At 42.9% G+C, this 21752-nt stretch overlaps 1 protein-coding gene across 3 annotated transcripts in view; it reads left to right on the forward strand.

Annotated features, from left to right (window-relative positions):
• Positions 1–21752, forward strand: part of gmds (GDP-mannose 4,6-dehydratase) — a 318752-nt gene that overhangs the window by 71112 nt on the left and 225888 nt on the right. The window contains exons 2-4 of one of the 3 annotated variants that reach the window (XM_060917807.1): positions 15459–15503; positions 15760–15847; positions 18892–18915. In XM_060917807.1, the coding sequence (XP_060773790.1) occupies positions 15459–15503; positions 15760–15847; positions 18892–18915 (157 nt within the window). The remainder of the gene's footprint in view (positions 1–15458; positions 15504–15759; positions 15848–18891; positions 18916–21752) is intronic. The other 2 variants (XM_060917808.1, XM_060917810.1) reach the window with 2 other exon arrangements.

The raw sequence follows: 21752 nt of genomic DNA on the forward strand, positions 1-21752 counted from the left end.
GGGCAGCCGATGATTTTCTCTGCTGTCTTTATGATTCTCTCCAGAGCTTTCTTCTCGGCAGCAGAGCACCCCGCGAACCACACAGAGATGCAGTATGTCAGGATGCTTTCTATTGTCGACCTGTAGAAAGACACCAACAGCTTCTGACACAAGGGCAACAGTTCACAGTTCACAACTTTGCGGTTGATTTTAACTCTCAAAAATATATATATGTTATTTACTAGCTGGGAGGTCCGTATCATGAAATACCATGGCCGAGGTCTTGAAAGTACTGACTGAGAGCTCTCTGGGCCGAGGTCAGTATTCAAGGCCGAGGTCACGGTATTTCACCATACGGACCGACCTTAAGCTGGTAAATAATCTCATCTCATTATCTGTAGCCGCTTTATCCTGTTCTACAGGGTCGCAGGCGAGCTGGAGCCTATCCCAGCTGACTACGGGTGAAAGGCGGGGTACACCCTGGACAAGTCGCCAGGTCATCACAGGGCTGACACATAGACACAGACAACCATTCACACTCACATTCACACCTACGGTCAATTTAGAGTCACCAGTTAACCTAACCTGCATGTCTTTGGACTGTGGGGGAAACCGGAGCACCCGGAGGAAACCCACGCGGACACGGGGAGAACATGCAAACTCCACACAGAAAGGCCCTCGCCGGCCCCGGGGCTCGAACCCGGACCTTCTTGCTGTGAGGCGACAGCGCTAACCACTACACCACCGTGCCGCTTCTGGTAAATAATATATTAATTTTTTTCTTTCCCAAATTCTAACAGAAAACGAGAGCGCCCGAAAGGGAAAACCGAGCCGAGCCGCCATTTTGAATCCTCATTCACGGCTGTAATGCAGATGGTTTCTTCCTCGGTATACAAGTGCACTTCCATGGCAGGAAAAAAACCTACATTTTGCCGCCTATGTAGTCCCCTATTTATACAAAATTGAATCATTCAGGATTCAGCCATGTTTTTGCTCGGCATTAGCAAATTACAGGTTTTTAGCTTTCTCCTGAAATGTTTTCTTTTATTTCTTCTTCCTCAGGGTAGTAAAACTCACTTTCGCTGTGAACACTGTCATTATCGCTATCCATGCTGTAAAATTAATGCTATTCTCCTGAGAAATGCTGGCAAAAATTTATAAGATTTCTGATAATCTTATAAATAAATCTTATGAAAAAAAGATAAATGTTGACAAATTCTACTATGTTTGCTGCTGTTGTGAACGAGCGAGTCGCCAGAGGTCCATAACTGGGGTCCGTACCGTAGGATACGGACCCGCTCGCCAGCCAATCAGAGCGCAGGATTTGGACCGCGACGTGTGTGTGTGTGCGCATATATATAATATAATTTTTTTTTTTAATTTTTAATTTTTTTTCCTGAGTATTCTCAGGAAGTGAAGACGTTGTTGAGCTTTCTTTACAGTTGCCTGTGTGTTTAGTGACCATGTTGTGTTGTCTGTGATGTGGATGCCCAGAAGTTGGAATGAGTTCACTGTTTCCACACACACGTTATTAATGAGGAGAGGCTGATGGTTTATGTTGTGTTTCCTGAAGTCTGTTATCAGTTCTTTTGTTTTTGTGGCATTGAGGATGAGGTTGTTTGCAGAGCACCACTCGGACAGGCACAGGACTTCTTGCCTGTAGGCGGACTCATCGCTGCCTGTAATGAGTCCAACCACAGTAGTGTCATCTGCAAATTTGCAAATTTAAAGACAGAAATGGAGGGAGATGAAGATGTACAGTCATATGTGTTTCCTACTTTATGATCAAAAATACTTTTTATATTACTATACATGGGCGGCACGGTGGTGTAGTGGTTAGCGCTGTCTCCTCACAGCAAGAAGGTCCGGGTTCGAGCCCCGTGGCCGGCGAGGGCCTTTCTGTGTGGAGTTTGCATGTTCTCCCCGTGTCCGCGTGGGTTTCCTCCGGGTGCTCCGGTTTCCCCCACAGTCCAAAGACATGCAGGTTAGGTTAACTGGTGACTCTAAATTGACCGTAGGTGTGAATGCGAGTGTGAATGGTTGTCTGTGTCTGTGTGTCAGCCCTGTGATGACCTGGCGACTTGTCCAGGGTGTACCCCGCCTTTGGCCCGTAGTCAGCTGGGATAGGCTCCAGCTTGCCTGCGACCCTGTAGAACAGGATAAAGCGGCTACAGATAATGAGATGAGATGAGATTACTACACATGGGTCATCCAAGCGTGATTTAAAATTAAATGTCTTAATCTCATCTCATCTCATTATCTGTAGCCGCTTTATCCTTCTACAGGGTCGCAGGCAAGCTGGAGCCTATCCCAGCTGACTACGGGCGAAAGGCGGGGTACACCCTGGACAAGTCGCCAGGTCATCACAGGGCTGACACATAGACACAGACAACCATTCACACTCTCATTCACACCTACGCTCAATTTAGAGTCACCAGTTAACCTAACCTGCATGTCTTTGGACTGTGGGGGAAACCGGAGCACCCGGAGGAAACCCACGCGGACACGGGGAGAACATGCAAACTCCACACAGAAAGGCCCTCGCCGGCCACGGGGCTCGAACCCGGACCTTCTTGCTGTGAGGCGACAGCGCTAACCACTACACCACCGTGCCGCCCCACCACATATTATAAACATCAAAATCAAATCCCTTGAACCTAGGATGGTCCTAAAGCTGTCCACCAAATTTCATCCAAATCCGTTCACTACTTTTTGAGTCATGTTGGGAACGCAAAGAAAAAATCCTGGATCCATATACTACATATCCAGATTTACATCAAAATCTAATCCATTGCTCCTTGGCTCACCTTTCCTCAACATTTCATCAAAATCTGCTCACTACTTTTTTTTTTTTTTTGGAAAAGGCAGACAAACAAACGGAGGCGAAAACATAACCTCCTCCGACAAAGTTGGTGGACATAATAAAGATCCATCCATCCATTATCTGTAGCCGCTTTATCCTGTTCTACAGGGTCGCAGGCAAGCTGGAGCCTATCCCAGCTGACTATTTGGACTGTGGGGGAAACCGGAGCACCTGGAGGAAACCCACGCGGACACGGAGAGAACATGCAAACTCCACACAAAAAGGCCCTCGCCGGCCGCTGGGCTCGAACCCAGGACCACCTTGCTGTGAGGCAACAGTGCTAACCACTACACCACCGTGCCGCCCCATAATAAAGATTATTAGTGCGCTTGCTCAAGCACACAGCAGCCGAAGGCAAGCACACTATTGTTCTTCTTAAGTTTACTTATTCTGCCTTATTCCGACACGTTTTTTGGATCCACTATTCCTCCTAGGGCGTTCGAGATAGAGGCACCGTTCCAACTCTGAGACGTCTGGCCCGAAGTGGTGTAGTGTGCTTGTATACAGCTTTTGGATCAACGCGCCTGTTCTCTTGTTCTTGTCGTTTTTCTTTTGTTTTTTTTCCCATAGAGAATGAATAGGGCTCATGAATCGAAATCATCCTACTCTGACACACTCCATCGCAGACGCACCAAACCTCATGTGATACTTCAGGCCAACTCCCCCGACATATACATGCAATCGGTTCTGACCCGCACTCATATTTTTCATTTCTTTTTGCTCATCCCTTTTTCCTTCGTAGGCTTGCATTGATTTTTGGCCCCATTGAAAATGAATGGTGTTTCAGGAGAAAAACTTTGACTCTCCATCAATTTTTTTTTTTTAACCAAGTGACCAAACTTCAAGAAACTTCACTTGATGCCTCAGGCCAAGTCCCCGCACAGATCCATCCCCTCATCTGAGACCTTCACTCGTCTTTTCCTTGGTTTTCACACATCTCTTTTTACCTCCATAGGCTTCCATTGATTTTGGCCCCATTCAAACGAATGGAGTTTTGCTCAGTAACACTTCACCACACATCCACCAAACTTCATACGGCACCTCAGGCCAAATCACCCATCACACACACGATATCGGTTCTGACCCGCACTCGTCTTTGTCTTGCCTTTCATCCATCCATTTTTTCTCCATTTTGCCGCTAATCAATGGAAGCTTGACTGAGTTATTCCTCCCTTCCCCCATAGGTGGTGATGCATTTGGCAAGGATCTGCTCATTTGAGACTTTGAAAGCAAATCAACTTCAACTCAATGGCCACTTTATTAGGAATACTTGTGCGTGCACACATGATAGCAATTAGCATATAAGCATTCACGTGTTACCATGCTAGCTGTTAGCATGTTACCCATTACGATATCATGCCTGCTGTTAGCTCGCGAGTTGTTAGCATGTTCACCATTAGCATGTTATCATGCGAGCTGTTAACATGTTAGGATTAGCATGGTAGCATGCAGAGTTCGCAGGTTTGCTGTTAGCGAGTTCGCCTGAGCATGTTAGCATGCTAACTGTTAGCATGTTAGCTGTTAACATGTCACCCTCAGCGTATTAGCATGCAAAAAGTTAACATACTAACCATTAGCATGTTAGCATGATAGCTGTCAGCATATTAGCCTTAAAGTGTTAGAATTTTAACAAATAGCATGTTAATCAGGGTGGCACGGTGGTGTAGTGGTTAGCGCTGTCGCCTCACAGCAAGAAGGTCCTGGGTTCGAGCCCCGGGGCCGGCGAGGGCCTTTCTGTGCGGAGTTTGCATGTTCTCCCTGTGTCCACGTGGGTTTCCTCCGGGTGCTCCGGTTTCCCCCACAGTCCAAAGACATGCAGGTTAGGTTAACTGGTGACTCTAAATTGAGCGTAGCTGTGAGTGTGAATGGTTGTCTGTGTCTATGTGTCAGCCCTGTGATGACCTGGCGACTTGTCCAGGGTGTACCCCGCCTTTCGCCCGTAGTCAGCTGGGATAGGCTCCAGCTTGCCTGCGACCCTGTAGAAGGATAAAGCGGCTAGAGATAATGAGATGAGCATGTTAGCTGTTAGCATGTTATCTATTAGCATGTTAACATGCTAGCTTTTAGCATGTTAGTATGTTAACTGCTAGCATGCCAGTTGTTAGCATGTTGGCATTAGCATGTTGGCATGCTAGCTTTTAGCGTGCTAGTTGTTCTGCTACAGCTCAGCAAGCACACTTTTTGCATTTTCTCTGCAGAAATGCAGTCTAGTTATTATTATTATTTGTTATCCAAATGTTTGCCCTCCTTTTATTTTTACCATTTTTGGGATTGAAACAGGGAAATGATATGCAGGACCTGAATCCAAAATATTCAACTGATATCCAACACTAATCCCTAATAAATATAGAAAAATGATGTTGAATATATACTAATGGTAGCAAAGTCAGGCATTCTCTCACAGATTTTATCAAATTGTTCCAGATTCTTCTGTCGATTAGCTCATTTCCTGTTTTATTTGGGACAAAATGGCGACTTTTTTTGGGGGGGGGGTATATATTTGAGTAAGAACTTGCACAGACATACTCACTCCAATGTTTTTGTGAAGCTCCTACAGATCTGATAATATAATGTAATCAGTGATGACATCATTCGATATTGTGTGCCATGTCGTATCGTTAGATTGCACAAGCCTGGTGTAATAAGATGTATTGTGTAAAGTGTTTATCGTTAGGGCCCGGTCCCACAACACCGATAACTATGACTGTATGCCTATAACTACAACTGTGACTATCCTTCTGCCTGGATTTAGTTCCAGTCTGGAGCAGAAACACCACAACTATCAGCCCGACTATAATATCCGTTGGTCCTGACACTCAGGAATAAGTGCATGCAGCTTAGGAATACTCATGGAAGTTTTTTCCAAGTAGTAGCATGTTATTCCGGGTCATACTGTACAGCTTGGACTCCAAAACAACCCATGCACACACTCCGGGTGGTTAAAATACGGATAGGTCACAGACTACGGATTACAGAAATATAATAAAAAAGGATACAAAATACGAATTTTAATTCGAATGCTAATAATTCCCGGATTGGTCACGGACATTTCAGTATATTTAATTGGATTGGTTACCGATTTCATATGGATGATGCATCACGGATTTAAAAACAAAAAGTCTAAAACAATTAAATTTTTGGGCTGCCAGAGTTCATAATTAAAATATCTTACCTGCATTTATACGCTTACTTTCTTAATTTACTATTGATATTTCACGGAAAACATCACACATCCGTGAATAAAAGATCCGTGCTTTATATATATATATATATATATATATATATATATATATATATATATATATATATATATATATATATATTTTTTTTTTTTTTGCAAACCTGTATTCCGTGACTTCTTGATGCAACAAGGATGTACAAAGATGCCTGGCAAAAAATAGCACATGTTCAGATAACGTCACATGGAAACCGTTACCTGATTGGTCAGATGTTTTATCAGATCAGGTCCAGGCCTGGAAAAATCGCTCCAGAAGCAATCTCAGCAATACAGATAAACCCAGGCCTGGGCTATAGGGATCGTTATCAGTCTGGTGTGAGCACCGACCACACAAACTGCAGGGGATTTGATTTATTTATCGTTATCGGTATTGTGGGACCAGGGCTTTATCCTAATAATTGAGCAGTTTGACCATTTCCTTTGTCTAATAATCAAGTAGTTGATATCATATGGCATCTTAAAGTGCTGATGACACGAACATGACTCTATGCAATTTCTTAAATAAACTATACAACATGGCAAACATGTTAGATTTCTGTTATAATTACGTGAAAAGAAGGTGTTGTTACGCGAATATCCAACTTTTAATTGCACAGCGCAAGAAAACTGGGTCCGTGGCTCGCGGCCATGTTGTGACGTCAGCGGAAGAACACGCTGCGGTTCACTGGCTGTTCTACTCAATGGAAATGGCGCATGAAAACGCCGGTGAACTTTCTCTAGTGCTAGCTCTTCAACAACCAAATACTGGTACTTTAAGCAGTGATCATGATGGCATGATTTTATCTGATTTTAAATAAATGAGATTGATAATAATGTGAATGTTCACAACTAGTACATACAAACTCTGCAGCTTCTGATTCAGCAGATGCGTCATACTCCGCAAAAACATCAGCAAGAACCTACAATATAAATGGAAATGCAATACACTAAGCTCAAATTACTTTTGGAAAGTATAATTTCTAAATTTTTTCTACATATTCTTGAAGTTGGTCATCGGGGTACTTGCTACCGTTCCCTAACGACGCATGGCAAAGGGTAAAGTGTAGTGTTGCTACGAGTACTTGCTAAAGCCTCCGGTGGAAGATCCTCGATGTGCTGATAAGACATACAGTTCTATATAACACACAAGTGTCACGATAATCACAAAACAGATGCAAATTGTTAAAATACCTAATTTTTAAGCAATCATGTGTTGATCTCTTCCGAATAGAATCTATGATAGCCTACCCTCTTTACCCTTTGCCTCTCGTTGCTAGGCGGCAGTTACATGAAAGCCGCAAGCTTTCACAAGCAAATACATGACTGATATCACGCCGACTTTATGATTACATTTATGATCATCATGAATGTGTACTCTATGATGTGTACTCTATGAGCGCTCTGGAGCGAGTCACTTCCAAGATGGCCGCGCAGACCGCATGGTTACTATTTTTAGCATCATGTCGGAGCACTCTATAGCTCTACATACCTTTATCTTATGTCGTTTCTCAACACATGTTCTGACAGTTGGACTGTCTTTGGAGGAGTCGCCTTGTCCCAGGCGACTGCTGGATCCGGCATAGCTACTAGTAGACCCCCTCCGGAATACTGTAGGCACTGCTGATGGTAGTAACACACGTTTGTGCTGAACTGCACACCCAAGAGATTCTTTTAAGCTGGGAAGGGTGTCAAAACAATCCAAATCGAAGTGTTCAGAGCACAGGACGGATGTTGGTGAGGGCTCCCACTTGTCACGAGTGCGTCTGACTTGCTTCACCCACTTCGCATGCAGCTCGGGATCTCTGGGAAACTTGAATAAACTTACCCCATCCTTGTGGGTTTTGGAGCAAAAGCCGGCAACACAACGCGAAGGCATAATAACTATATATATATATATATATATATATATATATATATATAATGTATAATAAAAATACTAATAATGATAAACTGAACGCCTGTCGCATCAACAACAAACTGGTAAGTAAGGAGGAAGGTTCTTTCGCTGACGTCATATAGCTCCTCCTCCTCCTTCGTCTCCTGGGTGCTGCAGCCCCGTCAAATTTGCCCAAATAGCCGCGTTTTTTATCATAACTTGTAAAATAGGTGCCTTCGTGAATTAATATATGGATCATCGGGAATTACTTTTTATGTTATAAAACATCGCCAAAGATGTCAAAAACGTGTCATCAGCACTTTAAAACCTACTTGTACAGACAATTGTTAATAATTGGGGTTTTTTTTCCTACATAAATCCTCCGTATGTGCTATGAAAGTATTTTTATAATGAATTTACAACTTTTAAAAAATAGTGCAGGGCTTTATCTGTAGTGTTTCTGTTTCTTGCTGTAAGAGAGACAAGGAAGAGAAAAAAACTTTTTTTTTTAAAAATCCCAGTTTAAAGTAACTTTTATTAAATCTTTTATTAAATAGTTAGTCTGATTTTGTTACAGCGAAGTTAAATAATCTATTAAGATATAGTTTTTAATGTTGCATTGTGATAAAAACCATTTGCATTTTCATCATAACTTGGAGTGGTTATTGTCCGAGGTGGTTAGAGTATCAAAACTGGGGGGGGTATACTGGTTTACCTCTGTCTGTCCGTCCGAAACGCCCTTTTTTCTCAGCAACCACAAATCATAGCCGCTTGGTACCAAACTTCAGCTAGGGGTTCTGTACCGTGCGTACTGTTTTCAGGTCTGTCGCACATCGACTTCCTGTATACCGACTGAATGTATTTATGAAACATATATATATAGCGTCGATTTACAAATTTTCCGTAACATTTTCCTCAGTAACTACAAATCACAACTGCTTGATCTTTGGTAGCGAGCTTCAGCTTGGGGTTCTATACTGTGTATATAGTTTTCAGGTCTGTCGCACATCGACTTCCTGTTTACTGGCAATGTATTTATGAAACATGTATAGCGTTGATTTACAAATTTTATGTAACATTTTCCTCAGTAACTACAAATCACAACTGCTTGATATTTTGTACTAAACTTCAGCTTGGGGTTCTATACCGTGTATACTGTTTTTCAGGTCTGTCGCACATCGACTTCCTGTTTACCACCTGAATATATTTACGAAACGTATAGCATGGATTTACAGATTTTCATAACATTTTCCTCAGCAACTACAAATCACAGCTGTTTGATATTTGGTACCGAGCTTCAGCTTGGGGTTCTGTACCGTGCATACTGTTTTCAGGTCTGTCGCACATCGACTTCCTGTATACCGACTGAATGTATTTATCTCATCTCATCTCATTATCTCTAGCCGCTTTATCCTTCTACAGGGTTGCAGGCAAGCTGGAGCCTATCCCAGCTGACTACGGGCGAAAGGCGGGGTACACCCTGGACAAGTCACCAGGTCATCACAGGGCTGACACATAGACCCAGACAACCATTCACACTCACATTCACACCTACGGTCAATTTAGAGTCACCAGTTAACCTAACCTGCATGTCTTTGGACTGTGGGGGAAACCGGAGCACCCGGAGGAAACCCACGCGGACACGGGGAGAACATGCAAACTCCGCACAGAAAGGCCCTCGCCGGCCCCGGGGCTCGAACCCAGGACCTTCTTGCTGTGAGGCGACAGCGCTAACCACTACACCACCGTGCCGCCACCTGAATGTATTTATGAAACATATATATAGCGTCAATTTACAAATTTTCCATAACATTTTCCTCAGTAACTACAAATCACAACTGCTTGATCTTTGGTAGCGAGCTTCAGCTTGGGGTTCTATACTGTATATATAGTTTTCAGGTCTGTCGCACATCGACTTCCTGTATACCGAGTGAATGTATTTATGAAACATATATAGAGTTGATTAACAAATTTTATGTAACATTTTCCTCAGTAACTACAAATCACAACTGCTTGATATTTGGTACTAAACTTCAGCTTGGGGTTCTATACCGTGTGTACTGTTTTTCAGGTCTGTCACACATCGACTTCCTGTTTACCACCTGAATATATTTACGAAATGTATAGCATGGATTTGCAGATTTTCATAACATTTTCCTCAGCAACTACAAATCACAGCTGCTTGATGTTTGGTACCGAGCTTCAGCTTGGGGTTCTGTACCGTGCGTACCATTTTCAGGTCTGTCACACACCGACTTCCTGTATACCGACTGAATGTATTTATGAAACATGTATAGCGTCGATTTACAAATTTTCCGTAACATTTTCCTCAGTAACTGCAAATTACAGCTGCTTGATCTTTGGTAGCGAGCTTCAGTTTGGGGTTCTATACTGTGTATATAGTTTTCAGGTCTGTCGCACATCGACTTCCTGTATACCGACTGAATGTATTTATGAAACATATGTAGCGTTGATTTACAAATTTTATGTAACATTTTCCTCAGTAACTACAAATCACAACTGCTTGATATTTGGTACTAAACTTCAGCTTGGGGTTCTATAGACCCCTTTCACATGGCGTCACCCCGCCGCGAGATTTTGTTAGGCGCCATATTGGAAGACCAAGTACATGCACTCACAATATAAAACAAAGTACGAGCGAGAGTAAAGTGACACGATGGATGATAATTCTGGTTATGTGAGTACATTACCAGTTGCAGAAAGGGCACAGTATGTGGAGAAACTGGCTGTGATTGATGGGTTTGACCCATATGATAAGACTCGCAGCAAGGGAGAATGGAAACATAAGGAGGACCGGACACCAATTCTGCCATCTGTTTGCTATCCAGACATTGTAAACTATTTGTTGTTTACACCCAGTGCCTACACTCAGTGTTCGAACTATGCCGATATTTTCGGGGGGCCCCTTTTTTTCCCTTGGGGGGCGCTTGCGCTTGTCTCGGAGCGCGGATCTCCAAACACATGAGAAGCCTATCTTACGCACATATCACGCGGACTCCACACCTCCACACACGCATCGCGTCTGAAGTTATAACTCATCAGGGGAAATCGTGTCCGCATTGGCATGTTCAAAAAAGAACCTCACGTCAACAATGATACCACACGCAAGAAAAAAAAAAACAAACATTCAGGCTACTCAACAACCAACCTGGCAGCAGCAAGCAATCCCCAAACCATCCTAAATTATTATTATTATTAAATTGTAGAAGTCTGGGAGGCTTGCTCCTCATACAGTTATCAACTTGGGGCCAATTTAGCATGTTTTAAATCTGAATTTCTTGCGTTTGCTTACCTCAAAGTGTCCGCAGATCATGCACAGACTTATCCATTATATCCACAGTTTTTTGCCAAGTCTCACACAGGTTTCTTTCAAGTCTACTGTTGGGCCAATAAATCATAAATAAAACAGCTCAGATTTGTTTGTTTAAGTCATTTGCCACTCCACTTTATTCTCGTGGGTTCACATACCGCTGCCGTTATTTCCCCCTAATCACGAGTTTGTTGGTCTTCCAAAATGGCGCAGGGTCTGTTTACTTCCGGTTTCGGGTGACGTCAGTGAAAGGGGTCTATACCGCGTATACTATTTTTCAGGTCTGTCACACATCGACTTCCTGTTTACCACCTGAATATATTTACGAAACGTATAGCATGGATTTACAGATTTTCATAACATTTTCCTCAGCAACTACAAATCACAGCTGTTTGATATTTGGTACCGAGCTTCAGCTTGGGGTTCTATACCGTGTGTACCGTTTTCAGGTCTGTCGCACATCGACTTCCTGTTTACCGACTGAATGTATTTACGAAACATATAAGGTGGATTTTGATGCTATTTCAAAATGATAGTTTACTGGGATGCTGTTTGAAACCCCTGGGGAGAACACTGCTCTTTACTTGCGTGTTTCAGGGTTAATTATTTGTCGAAGTCAACATTCATAGTACAGTAAGTGTCCTATTCCTTCGATTGCTTGCATTCTGATATAAGCGAGAGCGGGGGATACGTAAGTGAGCAGTAGCTCACAGTTGGTGGTGTGTTTTGGGTGAAAGCTGATTGATTGATTGTGAAAGCTGGGAGTCGTGTTTGATTGATTGCCTGTACAGTAACCAATTTGAGACATTGTGAAAAGAGCTAAACAACAAAGTCTAAACTGTTAAAAATAAAAATTCCCTTGTCGCATCCAGAGTTTGAGCATGTTTACGCCGTTCTATTCAGCAAATGACACCAGTCTGAGAAACTTTCATTCGGTGAAACTTTCAAGGTTTCTTTATAATTTGTGACAGCCCTAGGTCTCATCTAGCCCTCGTGATGACCGCTCGGTAAAAGTGAGAGTTGAGCCAACATGCTTGGCCTTAGGATGACCTGAGAGAGGCTGGATTGACTGAAACAACTTATGAGTGAGCATGAGTGTATTTCTCCTGGCGTTGATGTTTTTTTGTTTTTTTTTTCTCTCTCCATTGTCAGATTTCTAATGCAATTCTGTAAGAAATGAGCATTGTTCTGCTTATGCTCATCGTGTGTCAGAAAGATAATCATCATCTCTTGACGAACATTGCCTCTTGATTGACATCGCAATACCAGGAGGTGACAGGGTTCCGGAGAAGGAGGATGAGAATAATAATAATAATAATAATAATAACAATGCATTTTATTTATAAGCGCCTTTAATGACACTCAAGGACACTTTACAAGAATAAAACCGATAAAATAAATAACAGATAAAAACTACCCAATATAAAATGGAAAGAAGAGAAAATAAAAATTCAATTCACAGGGAATAAGCTAAACAACAGAGAGAAACTAAACAGCAAAAATAAGACAGAGAGAAAAGCAATGCAAATTACAAAGAATAGGCCATTTTGAACCGGTGAGTTTTGAGTCTAGATTTGAAAAGAGGAAGAGAGTCAATGTTACGGATATCAGGTAGGAGGGAGTTCCAGAGTTTGGGAGCAGAGCAGCTGAAAACTCTGCTCCCCATAGTGCTAAAGTGGGCAGAGGGCACGGTGAGATGAGTGGAAGAGGAGGATCTGAGTGAACGAGTGGAAGTTGCAATATGGAGGAGATTTGACAGATGGAGGGGGCAAGGTTGTGGATGGCCTGGAATGTGTCTCATCTCATTATCTCTAGCCGCTTTTTCCTGTTCTACAGGGTCGCAGGCAAGCTGGAGCCTATCCCAGCTGACTACAGGCGAAAGGCGGGGTACACCCTGGACAAGTCGCCAGGTCATCACAGGGCTGACACATAGACACAGACAACCATTCACACTCACATTCACACCTACGGTCAATTTAGAGCCACCAGTTAACCTAACCTGCATGTCTTTGGACTGTGGGGGAAACCGGAGCACCCGGAGGAAACCCACGCGGACACGGGGAGAACATGCAAACTCCACACAGAAAGGCCCTCGCCGGCCACGGGGCTCAAACCCGGACCTTCTTGCTGTGAGGCGACAGTGCTAACCACTACACCACCGTGCCGCCCGCCTTGAATGTGTAAAGGAGAATTTTGAAATCAATTCTGTACTTAACTGGGAGCCAGTGGAATTGTTGTTGGACAGGGGTAATGTGGTGGAATGAGGGAGTTTTGACTGCATTCTGGACCAGTTGAAGCTTATGGAGGGATTTGTGAGGGAGGCCAAAGAGGAGGGAATTACAATAATCAATACGGGAGGTGACAAGGCTGTGAGCAAGGATAGACGTGGTATGGGGGGTGAGGGAGGGGCGGAGACGATTGATATTACGAAGATGAAAATATCCAGACCGGGTTATATTACAGATGTGAGACTGAAAAGATAATGAGCCATCGAGGATGACACCCAGACTCTTAACCTGAAGGGAGGGGGAAGCTAAGGAGCTGCCGATTGTGATGGAGAAACTGTCAACTTTGGATAGTGTGGATTTTGTGCCAAGAAGAAGACTTTCAGTTTTGTCACTGTTCAGTTTTAGGAAGTTTGAGGTGAACCAGGATTTTATTTCAGATAAGCAGTTGGAAAGGGAAGAGGGCAGGAACGTGGAATTTGGTTTGCTGGATACATAGAGCTGGGTGTCATCTGAATAGCAGTGGAAATGGATATTGAATTGATGGAATATATCGCCAAGGAGAAGAAGGTAAATAATGAAGAGAAGGGGTTCCAGGACAGATCCCTGGGGCACACCTGAGGAAACGGGGGACGACTGGGATCTGAAGGATTTGAGTTGGATGAACTGAGCGCGGCCCGAGAGATGAGTAAAACTAGTCAAGTGCGGCGTGATTGATGCCAACAGAAGATAAATACCAGATTTTGAAATTTGAAATGCAGCAGATTTGGAAAATGAAATTGGATCTCGAAGACTGGTGTTGAAATTCAAACCGAGTTGCTGCAAAAGACTGCACTCTTGGGAACAGCCAGAATTTTGAGAAGAGTGCTACAAATGTAGGAAGGAGTATGGACTGCAGGACCCTTGGGCATTTGTTATGACCTGCTCCTGTATGTTAATTCTGATGACGAAAGATCAGTCTGAGTTTGAAGCAAATAATAATAGGGGCGGCACGATGGTGTTAGCACCGTCGCCTCACAGCAAGAAGGTCCTGGGTTCAAGCCCAGTGGCTGACGAGGGCCTCTCTGTGTGGAGTTTGCACATTCTCCCAGTGTTTCCTCCGGGTGCTCCGGTTTCCCCCATAGTTTAGGGTTAGGTTAGGCTAATTGGCGACACTAAATTGACCGTAAGTGTGAATGGTTGTTTGCGTCTGTGTGTCAGCCCTGCGATGACCTGGCGATGATGTACCCCACCTCTCACCCATAGTCAGCTGGGATAGGCTCCAGGTTACGGATAATGGATGGATAATAATAATAATAATAATAAACTTTATTAGGCACAGGGTTTCAAAAGCTGACACTTATTTGCATGAAAGCTGTGGATAACATAAATGAATGGCAAATATATTATAAATCTCATCTCAGTATCTGTAGCCGCTTTATCCTGTTCTACAGGGTCGCAGGCGAGCTGGAGCCTATCCCAGCTGACTACGGGCGAAAGGCGGGGTACATCCTGGACAAGTCGCCAGGTCATCACAGGGCTGACACATAGACCCAGACAACCATTCACACTCACATTCACACCTACGGTCAATTTAGAGTCACCAGTTAACCTAACCTGCATGTCTTTGGACTGTGGGGGAAACCGGAGCACCCGGAGGAAACCCACGCGGACACGGGGAGAACATGCAAACTCCGCACAGAAAGGCCCTTGCCGGCCACGAGGCTCGAACCCGGACCTTCTTGCTGTGAGGCGACAGCGCTAACCACTACACCACCGTGCCGCCCCTATATTATAAATGTGGATAAAAATATTAAAACTTGTGGCGATTTTGTAGCGACTGAAAACTTTTTTTTTTAAATGGTGTGAAAATTATCATAACTTGGACAATTTAGAGTTAATCTCGAACATTCATAACTGATAGTTTGAGCAATTGGACTGTTTTTCACTGTGAGTGCTGATAAATCTGTCGTGTGTGTGTTTTTCAGGATGGATCATACCTGGCAGAGTTTCTCCTGGAGAAAGGCTATGAGGTAAAAATGACATCTGTTGCACTGTGCACGAAAGCACCTCTGTGTCTGCACACTTACTCACACACTCCCTCATCTGGCCATCTTTGGTCATTGCAATTTCTCTGAACGTTTCCGTCAACTGAAACTGGAAATAGTTACAATAGACAGAAAGAGCACACTGATTTGTCATTTCTCCTGTAGGTCACTGAGGTTAGATTTCAGTATTTGTCAGTTGAAGGACCTAGTAAGGTGTGTGTGTGTGTGTGCGTGCGTGCAGGTCCACGGGATCCTGCGCAGGTCCAGCTCCTTTAACACTGGCCGTATTGAGCACCTGTACCACAACCCTCAGACCCACACTGAAGGAAGTGAGTGATGCACATACATCTTTTTAATAACGTTCCATTTATTTTAAAGTGATTTTACTTCTGGGTTCCTAACAACACTTTGCTTGGCGTTACTCCGGTCCTCAGTTATTTATAGATGAGGTGGTGTGTGTTTTTACGCTGAAAGTTAATTTTCTGTAATTGTTTGTTCGAAATGCGCCTTTTCGTATTTGTTTATACCCGGGGCCTCATTTAGCAACCGTGTGTAGTTTTGTGCGTAAACTGTGCGTCCGCACGTGTCTCTTTTCATCACGTCTGTTAGCGACACCGTTCCACAATTATCGACATCCAGAAAAATTTTTTATTTTAAATCGATATGTGGTATTAAGTGAACAAAACATAGTTTTTATTTCAAATTTGTTTTCCATAGACTTATCTCATTATCTCTAGCCGCTTTATCCTTCTACAGGGTCGCAGGCAAGCTGGAGCCTATCCCAGCTGACTATGGGCGAAAGGTGGGGTACACCCTGGACAAGTCGCCAGGTCATCACAGGGCTGACACATAGACACAGACAACCATTCACACTCACATTCACACCTACGGTCAATTTAGAGTCACCAGTTAACCTAACCTGCATGTCTTTGGACTGTGGGGGAAACCGGAGCACCCGGAGGAAACCCACGCGGACACGGGGAGAACATGCAAACTCCGCACAGAAAGGCCCTCGCCGGCCATGGGGCTCGAACCCAGGACCTTCTTGCTGTGAGGCGACAGCGCTAACCACTACACCACCGTGCTGCCCCTCCATAGAATTATCTTTAGCACAAAATGTCTTTTATATAAATATCTGGATGTCGGTGTTTACGTAAATGAGGAAGTAATTCTAATGTTTGCGAACAAATGAACGGATAATGTTTAACCTGCGTCAGAAAATCTTTCTGTTCCACTTTCTAAGTATCTTCGTAGATCACATTTTGTTAATAATTCGTTGTTGTTTGTATTCATTTCTAGTTTGATATTGTAACCATATGAAAATCCAGGTCAAAGGTCGCATGTCATTCCTCGAACCAAAAAATAAAATGTCTACTGATATTGTAATATGTGGTAGATATTTACAACAAACGGCAAAAAAAAAAAAATTCTGAATGGAATAGAAAAATCTGAATATTTCAAGCGTGTAATTTTTTATATGCTTGGAATTTAATTCGGGTCTAATTCTATTTCTTGCAATCGGATTCCAAATACTCTATAAACATTCCATTCTGTTCTGAATCAGAAAAACAATATTATAAAATCGCAGCACCTTTTTTTTTTTTTTTATATAAAAGTACTCCATATAAAAAAAAAAAAAGGCCTATGGCCATGACCTTTGGGTAATGACCGAAAGAACAAGATCGCGGATACAAGCGGCCGAAATGAGTTTCCTTCGCAGGGTGGCTGGGCGCTCCCTTAGAGATAGGGTGAGAAGTACAGTCACTCAGGAGGAGCTCGGAGTAGAGCCGCTGCTCCTCCACATCGAGAGGAATCAGCTGAGGTGGCTCGGGCATCTTTTTCGGATGCCTCCTGGACGCCTCCCTGGGGAGGTGTTCCAGGCATGTCCCCCTGGGAGGAGGCCCCGGGGAAGACCCAGGAGGGACTATGTCTCTCAGCTAGCCTGGGAACGCCTCGGTGTTCTTCCCGAGGAGCTGGCCGAGGTGTCTGGGGAAAGGGAAGTTTGGGCTTCCATGCTTAGACTGCTGCCTCCGCGACCCGGTCCCAGATAAAGCGGAAGAAGACGAGACGAGACGAGACGTACTTCATCTACTTCTACAATGTTACCCAAAGCTCGATCTCCATAATAGTTGTAAATGTCATTTAATTCCACAGCGTGTCGATAATGGTGGACACCGGTGAAAGCGATCACTATTATCGACACCTCACACACGTGACTTAGATACAAAATGGCGAAATGAAAGAGTAAGAAACAAAGCAGGGTTCGACAAGGAGATCCTGAAATATCGGTGAATTTGATGAGCAAAAACATGTCCGTGATCTTTCCACCATGTTTACCGGCGATGATGACGTCCGGGTTTTCCTCAAATTGCTGATCGTGCTAAACAAAAAAACCTCCATCTCCGGTAACGAGCTGTGTCATCAGACGACAAGCTCAAAGGGCGAGGCGGGTCTTCAGGTTGATTAATTAACCAATAATAACTGTTGTAACCGAAACTCACGTTTGTAACATTGTTTTTTATTGGTAAATCTGAAAAGGTGTCGATAATTGTAGTAGTAATAATAATAATAATAAAAGTAGATGATCAAACTCTACTTCTATAAGGTGTGTTGAAATATGAAGGGATAAAAACAGCTCGATTAAACACTGCATTTAAAGTGACACAGGTTGATGTATTAAAAAGATGAATAGTACCCCGTGGAGCTAGAATAACCCCCGAGGTACTTGAGTCACACGCCTCAACACGCTGTATTGTATCACCCGCTGCCTCATGCCTGCGAAGAAGAATGAGCTGGGAAAACACCGTGCGCTAATATTTTACACTTGGGTAGGGAAACAGCTTGTCTACTGTGTTTGTTTTTTTTTCTCTCTATTTTCTGGCGCGTTTTGCCTCCGATGATGTCAGATACTGCCTTAAAATTGGGTGGGTTTTTTGGTCTCGATTTAGGAGTCTTCATTCGATCTGGGCGATCCGTCATGTTTGCTATGGCCATACAGTCGCGACTTCTGACCTATACGTGACCTTTCCGAACTGGCTGCCGAGCGATCGGTTTGTAAACAGACTAACACGTGGTTAGGACGCCCCGCGTTAGGAAATAAAATGTATCAAAACAAGATGATGCGTACTAGCTATGGGGATGGGTATCGGCTCAAACAGTTCCAAAAGGGCAGCGGATTCAGCGGTTCCTGAACCAGCACATCGACCTGCGTCACTTTTAAATGTATATGATGTGATTGCAAGACAGCGAGCGTTTTTAAGAACCCAGAAGTGAACAATAAGGTGCAGTTCCTCTTCAATGTAACTTGAACTTTGCTGTTGAATAATATGTGAAAGGTTTAACTTAACGTGCACTAACTATACCACAATATCAGCAGGGTCTGACCGTTCAGCAGGGTGTAAGTTATGTTTATTAATTAATATATTCTCCAACAAATCTCTTTCTCAGTTGAATCAGATCTCATCTGTCTGGTTTTCATGACTATGATGTTTAACAATTATTCGCCGAAGGCGAGGTGAATAATAACGGAGATGAAGTCGAGGTTATTCTTCACCGAGCCTGAGGTGGATAATTGTTTTAGTATAAATACACAGGTGATTTTATTTACTTTTTTTTAATGATATTAAAAATATAATTGATTTCAGTTCTCAAAAGCGTCATGCAAATGTCAGGGATGAGAATTTTCCGCGGATCTGAGGAATTCCGAGTTTTTCCCGCTGAAAGTGTCATTTTTGTGAAACGTGTAAATCCGTTGAGAAAATTTTGGGGTAGGGTTCGGCGCAAGGCGAGGCTTGTGGTGGCACAAGCAGGCAGGACCGACCGCCCAACCGCCCGCCAGCATCTTTCGGCAACGCTCATCGTTGCAGCTGTGATAACGGAAATCGTCATTGCTTTCTTCAATATTTATGCTAACGACAACTCATGACGATTTCCGGCAACGTTTTGGTGCTAGTTTCATCTCACTTGTACAATTCACGGAGAAACAAGCTATATGTACACGGTTTTGATCACTTCTTAAGTTCTAGTTATTTTGGTTAGTTTTCAAAGTTACTTCGCCAATATGGCGAAAGTTTTGGACCGCAAAAATGAAGATCGTGGCAGGGAAATCGATAAATCGAACGGGATAAAGAACTGTTTCCGACGGGCATGGCTTGATAGTAGCGTTACTGTGCAGATAGGGACACAAACTGTGACGACGTGCCTGACGGAACATATCCAAAAAGTGGACGTGCCGGGAAAGGTTCTGTGTATTCTGTGCTCAGATATGATCAGTTATGGAACCAGAGGAGCTAGAAACATCCAGGAGCACATCAAAACAAAAAAGCACAAAGGTACGTTTTACTTAAATTGTCAAAGATAGAGTCAGGAGGAATCTAATATATTGTTACGGTTACTTCCATTATCGCTCACGATAGATATATATATATATATATATATACAGTATATATACATACACAGTGCCCGGCGTAAATGAGTCCACCCCCTTTGAAAAGTAACATTTTAAACAAAATCTCAATGAACACAAACAGTTTCCAAAATGTTGACGAGACATAGTTTTATATAACATCTGTTTAACTTATAACATGAAAGTAAGGTTACCGTAATAATATAACTTAGATTACACATTTTTTTTTCAGTTTTATTCAAATTAGGGTGGTGCAAAAATGAGTACACCCCACAACAAAAACTACTACATCTAGTACTTTGTATGGCCTCCATGATTTTTAATGACGGCACCAAGTCTTCTAGGCATGGAATGAACAAGTTGGCGACATTTTGCAACATCAATCTTTTTCCATTCTTCAACAACGACCTCTTTTAGTGACTGGATGCTGGATGGAGAGTGATGCTCAACTTGTCTCTTCAGAATTCCCCACAGAAAATAATTTCTTTACACCACAAAGGTGAAGGCTACAAGAAGATCAGCAAAGCTTTACTTATCAGTCAGAATACTGTAGCAAAAGTGGTACAAAAAATTAAGAAAGATGGAACTGCAACCATCTCACAGAGACGTCCAGGTCATCCATGGAAGTTAACACCTCGACAGGAACGTCTTCTGATGAGAAGCATTGAAGAAAATTGGTATGCAAGTTCACTGCAGTTATCTAAAGAAGTAGAAAGCCAAACTGGGGTCACTATTTCCGGTGACACAATACGGCGTACACTACAGAGGAATGGCATGCATGAATGCCGTCCACGAAAGAAGCCTCTCCTAAAGCCCAGGCACAAAAAAGCCTGGCTAGAGTTTGCCAGGGCCCGTGCTGACAAAGATGAAGACTACTGGGACTCTATACTCTGGAGTGATGAGAACAAGATAAATGTTTTTGGAACTGATGGCTTCAAAACTGTATCGCGTCGCAAAGGTGAGGAATACAAAGAAAAATGCCTGGTGCCTACAGTGAAACATGGTGGTGGCAGTGTCCTTATGTGGGGCTGCATGAGTGCTGCTGGTGTCGGGGAGCTGCATTTCATTGATGGCATCATGAATTCACAGATGTATTGCTCTATACTGAAAGAGAAGATGCTGCCATCACTCCGTGCCCTTGGTTGTCATGCACTTTTCCAACATGACTAAACACACATCTAAGGCCACTGTTGGATTTCTGAAGAAGAACAGGGTGAAAGTGATTCAGTGGCCAAGTATGTCTCCTGATCTGAACCCAATCAAACACCTATGGGGAATTCTGAAGAGACAAGTTGAGCATCACTCTCCATCCAGCATCCAGTCACTAAAAGAGGTCATTGTTGAAGAATGGAAAAAGATTGATGTTGTAAAATGTCGCCAACTTGTTCATTCCATGCCTAGAAGACTTGGCGCTGTCATTAAAAATCATGGAGGCCATACAAAGTACTAGATGTAGTAGTTTTTGTCATGGGGTGTACTCATTTTTGCACCACCCTAATTTGAGTAAAACTGAAAAATGTGTAATCTAAGTTTATATTATTAACCTTACTTTCCCGTTATAAGTTAAACAGATGTTATATTAAACTTTGTCTTGTCAACATTTTGGAAATTGTTTGTGTTCATTGAGATATTGTTTAAAATGTTACTTTTCAAAGGGGGTGTACTCATTTTCTCTGAGCACTGTGTGTGTATGTGTGTGTGTGTATGTGTATATATATATATATATATATATATATATATATATATATATATATATATATCTGTAGGGATTTGTTATCTTAAAGTTTATGAATGTTTTAAACCATCATTGAATTTGAAAGCATTCATAT

The sequence above is a fragment of the Neoarius graeffei genome, chromosome 3, assembly GCF_027579695.1.
Source record: "Neoarius graeffei isolate fNeoGra1 chromosome 3, fNeoGra1.pri, whole genome shotgun sequence".
NCBI classification, from domain to species: domain Eukaryota; kingdom Metazoa; phylum Chordata; class Actinopteri; order Siluriformes; family Ariidae; genus Neoarius; species Neoarius graeffei.